The 17,453-nt window shown below is 42.4% G+C and overlaps 1 protein-coding gene across 1 annotated transcript in view; it reads left to right on the top strand.

Moving 5' to 3' along the window:
* The window catches only part of LOC142313110 (uncharacterized), a 65,514-nt gene extending 50,062 nt beyond the window's left edge, over positions 1 to 15,452 (top strand). The window contains exon 2 of the mRNA XM_075352095.1: positions 14,116 to 15,452. Within this exon, the coding sequence (XP_075208210.1) occupies positions 14,116 to 15,452 (1,337 nt within the window). The remainder of the gene's footprint in view (positions 1 to 14,115) is intronic.
* The last annotated feature ends 2,001 nt before the right edge of the window (positions 15,453 to 17,453 follow it).

Below are 17,453 nucleotides of genomic sequence, written 5' to 3'. Positions count from 1 at the left end.
CAGACGTTTCCTATGATCACCCAGCCTAAGTCGTAGCACTGAGCGAATGGCGCATCGTGTGGCCCGTTGATGTATTGGCGTACTTTGTGTAGCCGGAGGATGTCCCTTCCAATCAGAATCAGGATTTTTGCACTATGATCAAGAGGTGGGATCTTGCTGGCAATAGTTCTCAGGTGAGGGTGGTGAAGAGCTGCCTCTGGTGTTGGAATCTCTTCCCGGTTAGCCGGTATCTGGTTGCACTCGACGAGTGTCGGTAGAGGTATCTCTACGGTATTTTCAAGAGATGTTACCACGAGACCACTGGCTCTTCTTCCGCAAGCTTCTGAGATGCCGCTGCAAGTACCTAGTGTATAAGGGTAGGCATTTCCTTTTAAGCCGAACAAGTCGAAGAGTTCAGACCTGGCAAGTGACATGTTACTCTGGTCGTCCAGGATGCTGTACACCTTCACGGCCCTTTCTGGGTGACCTTTGGGATATACCCTTACTAGGCATATTTTTGCACAAGACTTGTCCCAGAGATCTTCTCCGCAGACTGCGGTGCACGAGGAGGATACTGTGAGGTGGTTCGCAGCTTGGCCTGTACTCTCCCTGCCATGACTTGTGGTAGGAGAAGGTGTAGGTGCAGGATCAGGCTGAGATGGGTGCAGCGCTTGTACGTGATCTGTGCTGTCGCACTCCATACACTTAATTGTAACATTACAGTCCTTGGCAAGGTGTTCTGTAGAGGCACAACACCTGAAACATACCCCAAACCTTTTCAAGAGTTCCTTTCGTTCTTGAAGGGGTTTCTTCCTGAAGCCAATGCACTTCTTCAGGGGGTGTGGCAGTTTGTGAATAGGACATTGGCGGTTCGGATTCTCCGCCTTCCCGCCTTCAGTGCCATTGTCTGGTGCTGATGGTGTAGGTGGTAGAACGTCGGTCTTCTTGACTGATACTGGGCCCCTACGTTTTCTGTCATTTTGATGAGGGCTCTCATATCCGGGAGCTGGTGAAGTGGAGCCGGTTGGTTCTCCACAGGTGAAGCTGGGGTCTGCCTTACGTTCCGCGATGCCGTTGATGAACTCGCAGAAGTAGGAGAATGGAGGGAAGGAGACTTGGTGCTCTTTTTTATAGTTTGTTCCTACCGTAGTCCACCTTTCCTGCACGTTGTAAGGTAACTTGGCGACTATGGGTTTCACCCCACGAGCGGTGTCCAGGTAGCTGAGGCCAGGTAGGTGTGTGTCTGTTTTGGCCAGCTGGAGCTCGGACAGCAGGTCGCTGAGTTCCTGGTACTTTGAAGCATCTTTGCTAGATATTTTGGGAAGGTCGTATAGTTGTTTCAGCAATGCATCTTCAATTGCTTCAGGACTGCCGAAGCCTTTCTCTAGCCTGTCCCATGCGGTTGCGAGACCAGTTGTTGGGTTGCTGATGTAGACGGATCTGAGTCTCTTGATTCTCTCAGTAGACCGTGGCCCTAGCCACCTGATTAGCAAGTCCAGCTCTTCAGCAGCTGTAATGCCGAGGTCACGCGTTGCGGTTTTGAAGGCACACTTCCACCCTCTGTAGTTTTCGGGCTGGTCGTCAAACTTTGTGAGACCGGTGTTGGTAAGTTCTCGGCGGATCATGTACCTCGCAAAGTCGGACATGTCTGATCTTTCCGACATTGGGGGCACATTTGCTGACTGTGTGGTGCTGGTTGCGTGATTCGTAGCTTCTTGGTTCGGGAACATGGGAAAGTACGGAGTGGCGTGGGCGTTTAGATCAGTGATCGGTTTGGTGTGTACAATCTCCGTTGTATACGGGGCCGGAACTACATAGTTGTTGGGAGTGTAGCGCCTTGCCGGCATGTTAGCTTGCATGTAGACATGGGCATACGGAGGTTGCTGATGCGCAGGGTGTGGCTGTGCATTGGAATATGAAGCTGGTTCAGGCTTGAAAGTCTGAGGTGCATTGGACTGACCTGGAAGGCTGGAAGCTGTAGGTGGATCAGTGTCTTGAGGCTCTGGAGAAGTGTTAGCACTGACGGGAATGTTGATGGTAGTTGGCGGTTCGTCGGCTTGGCTCAGCACGTAATCTCTTGTACGCTTAAGTGAGTCTTCTGTGTCGAGATCACACAAACTGGCGCTGCCTTCTTGGCTCCCACCCAGAGCTTGCTCAAAGACTTTTAGCCTTGCCATGCCCGCCACATGTTCACATTCCTTCTGAAGGGCTTCAATTTCTGCTTCCTTGCGTGCAGATTCTGCTTTCATCTCCGCTTCCTTGCGTGCAGATTCTGCTTTCATCTCCGCTTCCTTGCGTGCAGATTCTGCTTTCATCTCTGCTTCTCTGTGTGCAGATTCTGCTTTAATCTCTGCTTCCTTGCGTGCAGATTCTGCTTTCATCTCTGCTTCTCTGTGTGCAGATTCTGCTTTAATCTCTGCTTCCTTGCGTGCAGATTCTGTTTTCATCTCTGCTTCTCTCTGGGCGAAGATGGCGTGTACTTTTGTTGTTTCTGCTTCAGCGCGCGCCTTTATGAGCTGCTCGCTGAGGGTTGAGTACCTTGATGAGCCTGATTTGAGTGAGTGCCTTGAGCTCTTAATGGACCTGGATTTGTAAGATGCCGCTCCTGACATTCGCGCAATTTTTGCTTCAGTCTCGCTCACAATGTCGCGCATGGTGCGGTCTCGTTCAGCATTAAGCTGTTGGAAGTCCTGTAGTTCTTTTTCAGACTCAGACGTATTTGCTCTCAGCAGGGTAGAGGAATATTTTTTACAAATCTCTTTGTAGGACCGGTATGCTGAGTACAGTTGTTCCAGGGCTCCCTCTGATGGTAGCTCATGAGCACCGGGCGCAGATAAAACAGTCACTTGTTTTTGCACTCTTTGCCACAATAATGCTGTCTGGGTAAATAGTTCACTTCTGGCTGTTTCTAGGTTCTCTTTAACCTTCCATGTTGGTTTGGTCAACCGCTTAGATCTTTCACTGTAATTTGAGTGTGAGTCCATGTCTTCCTCTTGTTGCTTTAAAGCAGGTAGGGAAATTGTTCTCTTTGACTCCATCAGGAAGGGTGAATGCTGCTCTGCACTGGTTGTCAGGGAAACAATACAATGTTGCAATCTCTGCAGCCAGCAGTCTGTGTTTGCAGGAAGTATTTGCAGAGTCTCTGGCTGCAATTTACAATTAGCTTATGGGGGATTCTAGGTTTATAGCTGCACACAGTTCTTATAACAGGTTAATACTTTACATTGCACTTTGTCTGAAGCTGCTATAAAGTTTTATGCAGTGGCTTGTTATCAGCCCCTTGGGGTAATCCTTTCTCTGGATTGTATGCAGTATAGCACTCCTGGAAACAGGTTCTTTACTGATATATGTATACTAATCCCGGTCACAGCTAATCCTTTTCACTATTCTGTCTCTTCCTTGTAGCAATGATCCAACCGCTCTAATTATCAGTTCCTTAGATAACTGTATGGTTTACTCACTCTATGGCTTCCACAGATAGTGTTAACTCAGCACAACGATGACTTGTAGGAAGACAAGGAGAAACGCTGTAGTTTTCTTCTAGAATCTTGTATTAAGTACAAAGTAAATGCAGGTGAAAAGGAATAATCTGTACAGGGTTGCAGACATGTCTCTTCAGCAATGGTTTCTCTAGACTAAACTGAAGGAGAAGGGAGGAGCATTCTATACAGAAGCCAACTAAGGGAGGTACATAGGGACAAACTTCATACAGTCTAATCTACCTAGTAACAATAAAGGAATTTCCTGATAGGAGGAAAAATATGCAATGCAAAAATTACATACAACAGGTTGTTCCCATTCATGGGACACAACAATACTTCCACCTTTAGTAGAGTGTGGTGCTTTCCAATTGGCTGAAGCAGAGAGCTGATTACCTCAGCTGGACTGCACACACACCCATACTGACAGACTGGATTGTACTACACATCCCAGTCACCCTAATCATAGAGACTGCACAGAGCCTGCACTGCCTGTTGTGGAGACACGGGTGTCTTTAGGTGCTCTCGTCCGCTGAACCGGCCGCCTTTAGAAAGACAGCATGGCCCATTGCTCATCCCAACTGAACGCCAACCTCCTTAACCGTGGGCGGAACACTACTACTACTACTACAACACAGGGTGAGGGAATCAAAATATTAAGACTTTATTGGATCCCCAAACAATTAACAGCACATAGCACATAACCAGCAAAACACACAAATGTAACAGGCAACAGAGTCTCACCCTTCCGCTGGCTCACCAGGGATTTAGAATGTCCGTGCCTCAGAGCTTCCAGGGCTACTTACTCCAATCCAGCAGCACCCCGCTTTTGGCGGGCATCCACCAAGAATGGAATAACGCCAGACTTAGGAAGCTGGCTGAGGTCTGCAAAGTCTGTAGCCAGGTGACCAAATTGTCCCAACCTGGGTTTCTTCCTTAAGTAGTCTCTGGTATGATGATTTGATATAATCCTGGCAGCCGGAGTCAAAATCCCTAGACTGCGGATATGGTCTCCAATCGGAATTGAAGTCCCTACATTGAAGACATGTAGCCAAGTGATCCTGTAGTCGGAGCCAAAGTCCCTAGACCGAGTCCACAAGGCATCCTGGTTCTGATCCCCTAGCCAGCTCCTAAGAGCTTAGACTGGATCATGGAACATCCATCACCAACCTGGTGACTCCAAGAAGTCCCATTTTATAGCCATAGCCTTCCTTTAGGATATACTGTGCCCTTATCGGATTGGTTGTACAAGGTTGCTTCTCTTATTGGATGAATTTTAAGCTGCATGGATAATGTTCATTTAAATGATGTGGATAGAAAGACTGAGGATATTTACATGTAGTCTGAAATCCAAGACTAGGCAATAGCCACTGAGGTAATTTACATTAGATTAGCAATACAATGGGTGTCTTGCCTTCAGTGGCCAAAACAATTACATGAGTCAACAAGAGTTTTGTAAAAACAATGACTTATCCCCCGTCTATAAACAAACTATCTTCATGTCTGGCTGAATTTTAAGAAATTTAACCCCTGCTAAGTATTGACAGAGTCCAGGTCGTCACACCTGTAGCTTCGGGTTCTAACATCTCCATCACCAGCTCCATCACCAGCTCCACTGACAGAATGAATAAGGCTGTGCCTGGTGACTGTGTCGGGGGAGACCGCTAAGGGGTCTTCAGGGTCACAGAGTCTGAGTCCAAATCAAATCTGCACAGATGTATTTATGAGAAAAAATGACCACACAGAGACGTGTCTCTATCTGGGAGAAGCTCAAAGTCCTTCTGATTCTTATATTATAAAATACACACAGTTATTCAGTTCAACATTGTCCCTGATTGGTCAGAGATAACCAGCAATGTCCATATAGTACGTATCCAGTTTGTTACTGGCTTTCTAATACCAGTTTGAACCAGCTACTGAATACTTCTTTGTTAACAGGTTGCAGAGCAAGAACTAGGAGTCAACATCCCACATCTCACATAGTGTGAACTAACTGATTACGAGTTCTTCTCAGTATATTATGAATACCTCTTTGTTCATTGTTCCTTTTGGCTTCATTATCTTTGTTAACACCTTACTGTACATACACACATCTTATAATCATATTGTAAAGCTTCTATGCAATTGTCATATAGACACAGATAAATAGGCAATGACATCTATACTTTGATTATTTACACACACACACAGATGATCTTATTACATCTGGACAAATGGCCTATAGCCCAGGCCTACCCTCACAGTCCCCCTGTAATGCCTGATTGGATCCACAGACTCAGACTGGCTGTAAGGGGAGTCTAGAGAAAAGCCGCTCACAAAGCAAGATCCCAAGAACTCTGCAACCCTTTAACCCCTATACAAGGATTTGGAATTACACAGAGCCCCAGAGATCACTACCTATGGTAGGCTGTAGTCCGTGGTCGTCAGGCAGGATCAAAAACCAGGAGATGCTAAACAGGAACAGAATTGGCAGGCAAGGGCGTAGTGAGGAGACAAAGCAGAGGTCAAATCCGGAACTGGCAGCAAGGTACAAAAACGACAGGCAGGAGGGTAGTCAAACAACAAGCAAAGGTCAGCGCACAGGAATCAAAATACAAACAGCATATGAGCCAGGAGTACAGAACTATCTCTGGCAGTGGTCATGTGACAGGAGGGGGAATAAGAAGAGTGTGGTGTCTTCCCATTGGCTGCAGGTGAATGTTGGCAACTTCAGCTGGAAGACACACGCCACCTACAGTCAGCCAGTGGTACTGCAGGTTCCAGGGAAACCCAGCCTAGTGGATGAGCGGAGCCTGGGCTCCGCTGAGCCACGGACACCGACACCTCTCCCATCACCAGCACTATCCATGGTGGGAACATGGCGTCGTCTGGCAATCGGAGCAGAAGTCGCAGGAGCGGACTCCGGTGGGGACGTGACACCCCCCTTAATAAGATATCTGTGACTGTTGTCAACCTTACATTTTTAAAACTTTATCATTTAGACATATTTCATTTGGAACTTATCTGTGAACCACCCCCTTGGTTTTAATTAGATGCAATTGGTCCAATTATAGATGTAATTAGACTCCAATTACATCTATCATATATATATATATATATATATACAGTGCCTACAAATAGTCTTCAACCCCCTGCAGATTTAGCAGGTTTGATAAGATGCAAATAAGTTAGAGCCTGCAAACTTCAAACAAGATCAGGATTTATTAACAGATGCATCAATCTTACAAACCAACAAGTTATGTTGCTCAGTTAAATTTTAATACATTTTCAACATAAAAGTGTGGGTCAATTATTATTCAACCCCTAGGTTTGATATTTTGTGGAATAACCCTTGTTTGCAATTACAGCTAATAATCGTCTTTTATAAGACCTGATCAGGCCGGCACAGGTCTCTGGAGTTATCTTGGCCCACTCCTCCATGCAGATCTTCTCCAAGTTATCTAGGTTCTTTGGGTGTCTCATGTGGACTTTAATCTTGAGCTCCTTCCACAAGTTTTCAATTGGGTTAAGGTCAGGAGACTGACTAGGCCACTGCAACACCTTGATTTTTTCCCTCTTGAACCAGGCCTTGGTTTTCTTGGCTGTGTGCTTTGGGTCGTTGTCTTGTTGGAAGATAAAATGACGACCCATCTTAAGATCCTTGATGGAGGAGCGGAGGTTCTTGGCCAAAATCTCCAGGTAGGCCGTGCTATCCATCTTCACGTGGATGCGGACCAGATGGCCAGGCCCCTTGGCTGAGAAACAGCCCCACAGCATGATGCTTCCACCACCATGCTTGACTGTAGGGATGGTATTCTTGGGGTCGTATGCAGTGCCATCCAGTCTCCAAAGGTCACGTGTGTGGTTGGCACCAAAGATCTCGATCTTGATCTCATCAGACCAGAGAACCTTGAACCAGTCTGTCTCAGAGTCCTCCAAGTGATCATGAGCAAACTGTAGACGAGCCTTGACATGACGCTTTGAAAGTAAAGGTACCTTACGGGCTCGTCTGGAACGGAGACCATTGCGGTGGAGTATGTTACTTATGGTATTGACTGAAACCAATGTCCCCACTGAAACCAATGTCCCCACTGCCATGAGATCTTCCCGGAGCTCCTTCCTTGTTGTCCTTGGGTTAGCCTTGACTCTTCGGACAAGCCTGGCCTCGGCACGGGTGGAAACTTTCAAAGGCTGTCCAGGCCGTGGAAGGCTAACAGTAGTTCCATAAGCCTTCCACTTCCGGATGATGCTCCCAACAGTGGAGACAGGTAGGCCCAACTCCTTGGAAAGGGTTTTGTACCCCTTGCCAGCCTTGTGACCCTCCACGATCTTGTCTCTGATGGCCTTGGAATGCTCCTTTTGTCTTTCCCATGTTGACCAAGTATGAGTGCTGTTCACAAGTTTGGGGAGGGTCTTAATTAGTCAGAAAAGGCTGGAAAAAGAGATAATTAATCCAAACATGTGAAGCTCATTGTTCTTTGTGCCTGAATTACTTCTTAATACTTTAGGGGAACCAAACAGAATTCTTGTGGTTTGAGTGGTTGAATAATAAATGACCCTCTGAATAAACTTTTCACAATTTAAAAAAAAAAAGAAATAACATTCTTTTTTGCTGCAGTGCATTTCACACTTCCAGGCTGATCTACAGTCCAAATGTCACAATGCCAAGTTAATTCCGAATGTGTAAATCTGCAGGGGGTTGAATACTACTTGTAGGCACTGTAATATATATATATATATATATATATATATATATATATATATATATATATATATATATATATATATATATATAGTTCAGCCCAAAAGTTTGGACACACCTTCCCATCTCTAGAACAACTGTTAAGAGGAGACTTTGTGCAGCAGGCCTTCATGGTAAAATAGCTGCTAAGGACATGCAACAAGCAGAAGATACTTGTTTTGGCTAAAGGACACAAGGAATGGACATTAGACCAGTGGAAATCTGTGCTTAGGTCTGATGAGTCCAAATTTGAGATCTTTGGATCCAACCACTGTGTCTTTGTAGAAAAGGTGAACGGATGGACTCTACATGGCTGGTTCCCACCGTGAAGCATGGAGAAGGAGGTGTGATGGTGTGGGGGTGCTTTGCTAGTGACACTGTTGGGGATTTATTCAAAATTGAAGGCACACAGAACTAGCATGCCTACCACAGCATCTTGCAGCGGTGTACTATTCCATCCGGTTTGCGTTTAGTTGGATCATCATTTATTTGTCAACAGGACAATGACCCCAAACACACCTCCAGGCTGTGTAAGGGCTATTTGACTAAGAAGGAGAGTGAAGGGGTGCTACGCCAGATGACCTGGCCTCCACAGTCAACAGACCTGAACCCAATCGAAATGGTTTGGGGTGAGCTGGACCGCAGAGTGAAGGCAAAAGGGCCAACAAGTGCTAAGCATCTCTGGGAACTCCTTCAAGACTGATGGAAGACCATTTCCGGTGACTACCTCTTGAAGCTCATCAAAAGAGTGCCAAGAGTGTGCAAAGTAGTAATCAAAGCAAAAGGTGGCCACGTTGAAGAACCTAGAATATAAGACATATTTTCAGTTGTTTCACACTTTTTTAAGTATTTCATTCCACATGTTTTAATTAATAGTTTTGATGCCTTCAATGTGAATCTACAATTTTCAGAGTCCTGAAAATAAAGAAAACTCTTTGAATGAGAAGGTGTGTCCAAACATTTGGTCTGTACTGTATGTATATATATATATATATATATATATATATATATATATATATATATATATATATATATATATATAGGCCTTCCATTAGATCGTTGTCTAATACAACACTACAGGCTCTAGCTCCCCCCTTAGATACTTATTTTATTTGTTAAAGGGTGACTCCATGATTTACAGGGGCTATTAGAATTGGCATTAATACTTTCATTAGACCACATTACCCTGACCAAGGAAGGTTGAATCTAGATCTTATCTTGAGATCAGCACATAACCAAAAAACATTTACAGATTGTCTGTGGTTCTTTTTCCAGATATTAAACGAGAAGGAGGATACTTACATAGTTACTTAGGTTGAAAAAAGACCTGGGTCCATCTAGTTCAACCTTCCACCACCAATTATACATTTGGTCACTAAGTCATTTATAACTAACAATGTTGTGTGTACTGAGGAAATCATCCAGCCCTTTTTTAAAAGCTGTTATAGTATCTGCCATTACTACCTCTTGTGGTAGGGCATTCCACACTGTGACTGCTCTAACTGTAAAGAACCCTTTCCTATTTAGCTGTCAGAATCGCCTTTCTTCCACTCGCAGTGAGTGCCCCCTGGTCCTTAGTATTGTCTTTGAAAGAAATAAGTCATGTGCCAGTCCTTTATATTGACCACACATGTATTTATACAAATAAATGAGATCTCCTCTGAGACGTCTTTTTTCTAAGCTAAACATATCTAACTTTTTCAACCTCTCATCATATGGGAGGCCTCCATTCCTTGTAGTAGTCTAGTTGCCCGCCTTTGAACTGACTCTAACTTCTGAATGTCCTTTTTAAATTGTGAAAATTGATTTATAGAGGGGTAATAATACGTTGGGATCACGGGATCTAATCTCTTTTAAAAAACACCATAAAATCTTGTTTGCTTTAGCAGCTGCTGCTTGACATTGAGTACTGTTGATCAGCTTATTTGTAATGAGAATACCCAAGTCCTTCTCCTGTTCTGTAGTCCCGAGTTTACTTCCATTTAATGTATACGCAGTTATAGGATTACTCCGTCCTAGGTGCTTTACTTTACATTTATCAACATTAAATTTCATTTGCCAAGTATCTGCCCATTCTGACATCTTATTCAGATCTTTCTGTAATATTGTACTATCAAGGTCAGTTTTTAAGTTTTTAACATCCTACATAGTTTGGTGTCATCAGCAAAGACTAAGGGGCACTTTGCACACTACGACATCGCAAGCCGATGCTGCGATGCCGAGCGCGATAGTCCCCGCCCCTGTCACAGCTGCGATATCCTTGTGATAACTGCCGTAGCGAACATTATCACTACGGCAGCTTCACATGGACTCACCTGTCCTGCGACCGTCGCTCTGGCCGGCAACCCGCCTCCTTATTAAGGGGTCGGGTCATATGGCGTCACTGCGACGGCAGACGGCCAATAGGAGCTGAGGGGCGGAGATGAGCGGGATGTAAACATCCCGCCCACCTCCTTCCTTCCGCATATCCTACGGAAGCCGCAGTGACGGCGGTAGGAGATGTTCCTCGCTCCTGCGGCTTCACACACAGCGATGTGTGCAGGAGCGAGGAACAACATCGGACCGTCGCATCATGGATTACGTCGACGGTGCACCAATGATACGATTACGACGCTTTTGCGCTCGTTAATCGTATCATCGAGCCTTTACACACTACGATGTCGCATGCGATGCCGGAAGTACGTCATTGTCAATTTGACCCCACCGACATCGCACCTGCGATGTCGTAGTGTGCAAAGCCCGCCTTACACTTTACTATCAATCCCATCCACAAGGTCATTAAAAAAGAGATTAAAAATAATCGGTCCTAGCACAGATCCCTGCGGCACCCCACTGCTGACTATAGCCCATTTACAGAAAGTACCATTTATGACTACTCTTTGTTTCCTATCTTCTAGCCAACTCCTTACCTAGCTGCATATAGTTTCCCCTAGTCCTTGCTTCTGGAGCTTTAGTATAAGGCTATTATGTGGTACAGTATCAAATGCCTTTGCAAAGTCCAAATAAATCACATCAGCTGCATTACCAATATCCAGGTTTGCACTTACCTCCTCATAGAACCCCAACAGGTTGGTTAGACACGACTTATCTTTCATGAATCCATGCTATTTGTCAGTTATTATAATATTTTCTGCAATATATTTTTGCATGTCATCCCTTAAAATGCCCTCAAAAACTTTGCAGACTACTGATGTCAGGCTTACTGGACGGTAATTGCCTGGATCCACCCTCTCACCTTTATTAAATATTGGTACCACATCAGCAATCCTCCAATCCTGAGGCACCAACCCTGTTACAAGCAAGTCTAAAAAGATGAGCTACAGCGGTCTGTCGATTACGGAACTCCATTCCCTCAATATTCGTGGATGAATGCCATCTGGCCCTGGGGATTTGTCAATGTTTAATTTACTCAGACGCAGGCGTACTTCTTCTTGTGTTAAATTAATTATATCGGGTGGTGAACTTTGATTTTTCACTTGTTGAATGATCCCTGGAACAGTCTGTTCCTTGGTGAACACGGATGAGAAGTGCCTGTTTAATATCTCAGTCTTTTGTTTGTTTTCTATAACTAACTTGTTATTATATTTTAAGGGGAGAATACTATTCTTTGTTTTTCTTTTGGCATTAATGTATTTATAAAAGATTTTGGGATTTATTTTAATATCCTTGGCGATTTATGTTTCAGTAGCTAATTTTGCTTGCTTGATTTCTTTTTTACATTTCCTATTGATATCTTAATACTTCTGAAATGCTATTTCTGTATTCTCAGCCTTTAAGATTTTAAACGCCCTTTGTTTTTGTTTTATTATACTTTGTACAGTCTTATTTATCCATAGTGGTTTCTTTTTATTCCTGGACATTTTATTACCAGAGGGTATAAGTTTTTACAGGACTCTAGTAGTATATCCTTAAACTTACCCCATTTATGATTGTCCGAATCTACACATTTAAGCTCTTCCCTTAATTTGTTGAAATCAGCTTTTCTAAAATTCCAGGTTTTAGCATTTCCCCTTTGAAATGTTCTATTGATTATTACTTTGAAGCTTATTATATTATGATCGCTGGTGCCCAAGTGCTCCCGGACCTATAGATCTAAAATTGTATCCAGTCTATTTGACAGGACCAGATCTAGCAAATTATCTCCCCTTGTCGGTTCATCTACCATCTGTGAGAGGAAATTGTCTTGAATAGTAGATAAGAACTTAACCTTTTAGCACAGCGAGAAGATTTTCTGACCCACTGAATGTCTGGATAGTTGAAATCCCCCATAAGAACCCGATTATTATTATTATTATTATTATTATTAGCTGCCTTCTCAATCTGTTGCAGCATTTCACCCTGTATTTGTTCAGGTTTGTTAGAACACAGGTTTTAGGTGACATTGGGGGTACTGCAACAATGTACAGTCAGTATGGGTAAATGTACATGGGGAGGGGAATAATGGAAAAATTTTGATTTTGGTTGGTGTTAGTCCATCCAGGGCCACCTCCTAAACCTTGGTGATCTGCTCTTGATAAAGAGCCAAAGCATGATGAGGCTTCATGTGAACAGTTTGTGATGCTTATTCAGAGAAGCCTTCTGAGATCATGGGTGGAATGGCAGCCGCTCTCTGCTTCAGTTGTTTCAGGTCCATCGGTTTCTGAGGTGTGACGTTATCTCGCGTGTCACTGCCAGTGCTCAGCAGACTGGACCGAGGAGACAGCAGCCTGGTGGGATGGGCTCTTTCAAAACTTTTCCCGATATTACTGAATATATACATATATGAGTTAGTAGGAAACAAAAACATTCATAAATATATTAGGCTACATCAACTAAACCACATATTTGGGTCTGTGAAATGGCTGAATTAAGTATTTCAGGTTACTCAATTCATACCCTCAACAACAGAAGCTGACGTCACTGGAGCAGATCCCAGATAAGATGTGACACATTTGCAGAAGACTTGATGTGACAGAACAGCAGAAAACCAGAGCAGGAGAAAGTCCCATAAAGGGACTCCATTTTGGAAATTATAGCCTTCAGTGAATTTCTCCATAGTTGTAGTGACAATTTTAACTGCACAGGCACTTTCCAGGAATTAGCGCGCAGTGGATGTTGGAGTGAAAATTGCAAATACAGTATATCACAAAAGTTAATACACCCCTCATATTTTTGTAAATATTTAATTATATATTTTCATGGGACAACACTGACAATCTGACACTATGATACAATGCACAGTAGTCAGTGTACAGCTTGTATAACAGTGTAATTTTGGTGTGTCCTTTAAATGACTTAACACACTTCCATTAATGTCAAAACTGCTGACAACAAACATGAGTACACCTCTAAGTGAAATTGCCAAATTGTGCTCAAAATGACAATATTTTGTGTGGTCACCATTAGTTTCTAGCACTGCCTTAATTCTTTTGTGCATGGAGTTCACTAGAACTTCACAGGAGCCGCTGTATTCTCTTCCATGATGATATCACAGGGCTGGTGGATGTTAGAGACCTTCTGCTCCTCCACATTCCATTTGAGGAGGCCCAACAGATGCTCAATAGGGTTTAGGTCTGGAGACGCTTGACCAGTCCAGCAGCTTTACCCTCAATTTGTTTAGCAATGCAGTGGTCGTCTTGGAGGTGTGTTTGGGGTCGTTATAATGTTGGAATACTCTGGTTTTCCATGATGGAACTGAGTGGGGGTTTGTTTTTGTGGGGAAGGAAGAAGTTTATATTGGTATCATATTCACCTACATAACATTTTAGGTGGCGTACAATACTCTACTGGTTCATGCCATGAGGTCTTCTATTAGACTGTTAGCTGTTATTGTCTTGGTGAACAATTCTATTTTACTATATAACTTGCTGTTTCTATGGACGTTTTAAGTAGAAATGTTTAAAAATATTAATTTCAAGCATATTTTATGAAAAAAATATCATTTTTTTTTCTTACCAGATGACTGTACCACGAGATTAGAGGGACAACTGACATCTTCAATTTATAAATTAGATGACTTTGAGATCACACAGGATTCAACTAAAGTGAATGACATTATTCCAGATATCCCATCTTCCTTTCACAGCAAAGATCTATCATCTGATCCTATAAAACGGGTCCTCTCTTCTGAATCATTACAGAGTACTAAAATAAAAAAAAGTCACAAAAGAGGCATTAGAAAACCAACTGGTCTTAAAGAAAAGGAGACAATTTCACAATTAAAAAATGGAAATAGTTTTCCTCCAGAAACAACATTTGTTAAACATCAAAATATTCACAAAGAGGAGAATAGATTTTCTTGTTCCAATTGTAAGAAATATTTTAATAATAAATCAAACCTTGTAAATCATCAGAGAACTCACACAGGGGAGAAGCCATATTCCTGCTCAGAATGTGGGAAATGTTTTAACCAGAAATCAAATCTTGTTACACATAAAAGTACTCATACAGGGGAGAAGCCATTTTCATGTTCAGAATGTGGAAAATGTTTTATCCGGAAATCAAATCTTGTTGCACATCAAAGAATTCATACGGGGGAGAAGCCTTTTTCATGTTCAGAATGTGGGAGATGTTTTAACACCAAATCAGATCTTATTAGACATCAGAGAACTCACACAGGTGAGAAGCCTTTTTCATGTTCAGAATGCGGGAAAAGTTTTAGCCAGAAATTAAGTCTTGTTAACCATGAGATAATTCATACTGGGGAAAAGTCATATTCATGTTCAGAATGTGGAAAATGTTTTAACCGGAAATCATATCTTGTTAAACATCATAGTACTCATACTGGAGAGAAGTCATATTCATGTTCAGAATGTGGAAAGTGTTTTATCTGGAAATCAAATCTTGTTACACATCAAAGAACTCATACGGGGGAGAAGCCTTTTTCATGTTCAGAATGTGGGAGATGTTTTAACACCAAATCAGATCTTATTAGACATCAGAGAACTCACACAGGTGAGAAGCCTTTTTCATGTTCAGAATGCGGGAAATGTTTTAGCCAGAAATTAAGTCTTGTTAACCATGAGATAATGCATACTGGGGAGAAGTCATATTCATGTTCAGAATGTGAAAAATGTTTTAGCCGGAAATCAAATCTTGTTAAACATCATAGTACTCATACAGGGGAGAAGTCATTTTCATGTTCAGAATGTGGAAAATATTTTAACACCAAATCACATCTTATTAGACATCAGAGAACTCACACAGGGGAAAAGACGTTTTCATGTGTAGAATGTGGGAAATGTTTTGCCTGTAGATCAACTCTTCTTTATCACCAGAGCGGTCACAGAGAGTAGAAGCATTTTTCATGTTCAGAATGTGGGAAATGTTTTCCCCAGAAATTGCATCTTATTAGACACCAAATAACTCACACAGGGGAGAAGCCTTTTTCATGTTCAGAATGTTTTAAACACAAGTGGAACTTTCTTAAACATCAAAAATCCCACAGAGGGAGAAGCCATTATCATACCTAGAATGGGAAAAATGAAAACAAGGAAAATCATATTTTCTTGACCATCAATAATAACTCACACAGGGACAAAATAAATATTTTATTGACAGATTGTCCAAAAATCACATAACAGACAGTCGTATAATTAAATGAGGAAGGGAAATTACCTTGGAACTTACCATATTTTTTGGACTATAAGATGCACTTCTAACAAAAACTTTTCAAGTCATGGGATCAATCACATACCCTGTAAGGGACTGTAAAATGGGGTGATGTGTACACAGTGTGTGTGTATATAAATGTATAAACAGTGAAGATCACAATTTTCTAAATGTTGCGATCACTGTGTAGTACTACGTGATTATATGCTAATATGATGAAATTCACAGTATTTTAAACTTATTTCATAAATTGATTTTTTTCAAAAGCACATGATAAAAATGTAAATGAAATAAATGTAAATAAACACTGATCAAAATTAGAGAACACTTTCAGATACCTGCAAGTTATTGGTGTTAATCTGGCACCTAGTGCTAATTTCCTTAATTATCTGACAAACCCTGTTGGCAGCCTAACTTTTCAGTTTGCACTGACTTTGCAGAAATGGTGTGCCGTTACAAAGTGACTGAAACACACCGGCAGCAGATTATCCAGATGAAGGCCAAAGGGGTGACCCTAACAGCCCTAGCAAGAGAATTTGGTTGTTGCAAGTCTGTGATTTCGAGAATATTGCATCTTTACAACATCACAAACTCTTTCAATTCCCCAAAGAAGACTAGTCGCTTTCCCAAGAGAGGACAGGATAATGTGGAGAATCTCCATGGGTAATTGTTTCAGCACTGCAGCTGGAATTGCTCGCCAGTTCAGCACCAAACAGGGTAAGGATCTGTCTCGCCATACAATGTCACGATGTTTAAGAGCATTTGGACTGAAAGCCCACTCTGCAGTGACCAAACCTCTCATTAGTAGAAAGAATCAAAAGGCTGAACTCCCCTTTAGTGAGGAGTATATTGTGTGGACAGAGAAGAAGTGCTTTATAGATAGCGATGAAAGCAAGTGTAATTTATTTGGGTCTGATGGGAAACATTATGTTAGTCAACGAACTGGGGAAAGACTAAACCCAAAGTGTGTTAAGAAGTCAGTGACAGGCGGTGGAGGACGTGTCATGGTTTGGGGAATATTTTCTGCAGCAGGATTTGGACCTCTCCTACAGCTACATGGTAGAGTGAATGCAAGTGTTTATCAGAACCTTCTTCAACAACACGTAGTTCCTTCCTTGCATTCATCAATCAATCGGCCAGCGATTTTCATGCAGGACAATATCCCCTGTCAAACAACAAAATGGGTAAATCAGTTCTTTGAAACAAGACATTGAAACAAAGAAATGGCTGCCCAGTGTCCTGATCAAAACCCAATAGAAAAGCTCTGGAACATCCTTGGTGACAAAGTTATTACATTGTTTCTGAAAAAAGCAAGTGATCAGACATTGTTCTCTAATTTTGATCTCCATTGTATTTAGCAGAACTGTATGTAAATGTGCTTATGTTGCAGAGCTGAGCATGCGTATACTGTCCATGCAGCAGTGTTGTGTGTAAATAAATGTACAACTTTTATTTTCTATATATAATGAAATATAAATTGCTTTTGTTTTTTAACTCCTTTACGTCCAAGGGCGTACCGGCACGCCTTTGGTCGCCTATCTCCGGTTACTGAGGGCTCTGGTGGTGAGCCCGAGGAAATCTCTGCACATGTCTGCTGATCTGATCAGCAGACATGTGTGGCTATCAGGCTCAGGTGTATTGGAGATCCACCCGTACCTGTTAACCCTTTAGATTGCGCTGTAAAA

The sequence above is a fragment of the Anomaloglossus baeobatrachus genome, chromosome 5 (genome assembly GCF_048569485.1).
Source record: "Anomaloglossus baeobatrachus isolate aAnoBae1 chromosome 5, aAnoBae1.hap1, whole genome shotgun sequence".
Classification (NCBI taxonomy): Eukaryota; Metazoa; Chordata; class Amphibia; order Anura; family Aromobatidae; genus Anomaloglossus; species Anomaloglossus baeobatrachus.
This window is presented reverse-complemented; position numbering and strand designations above follow the sequence as displayed.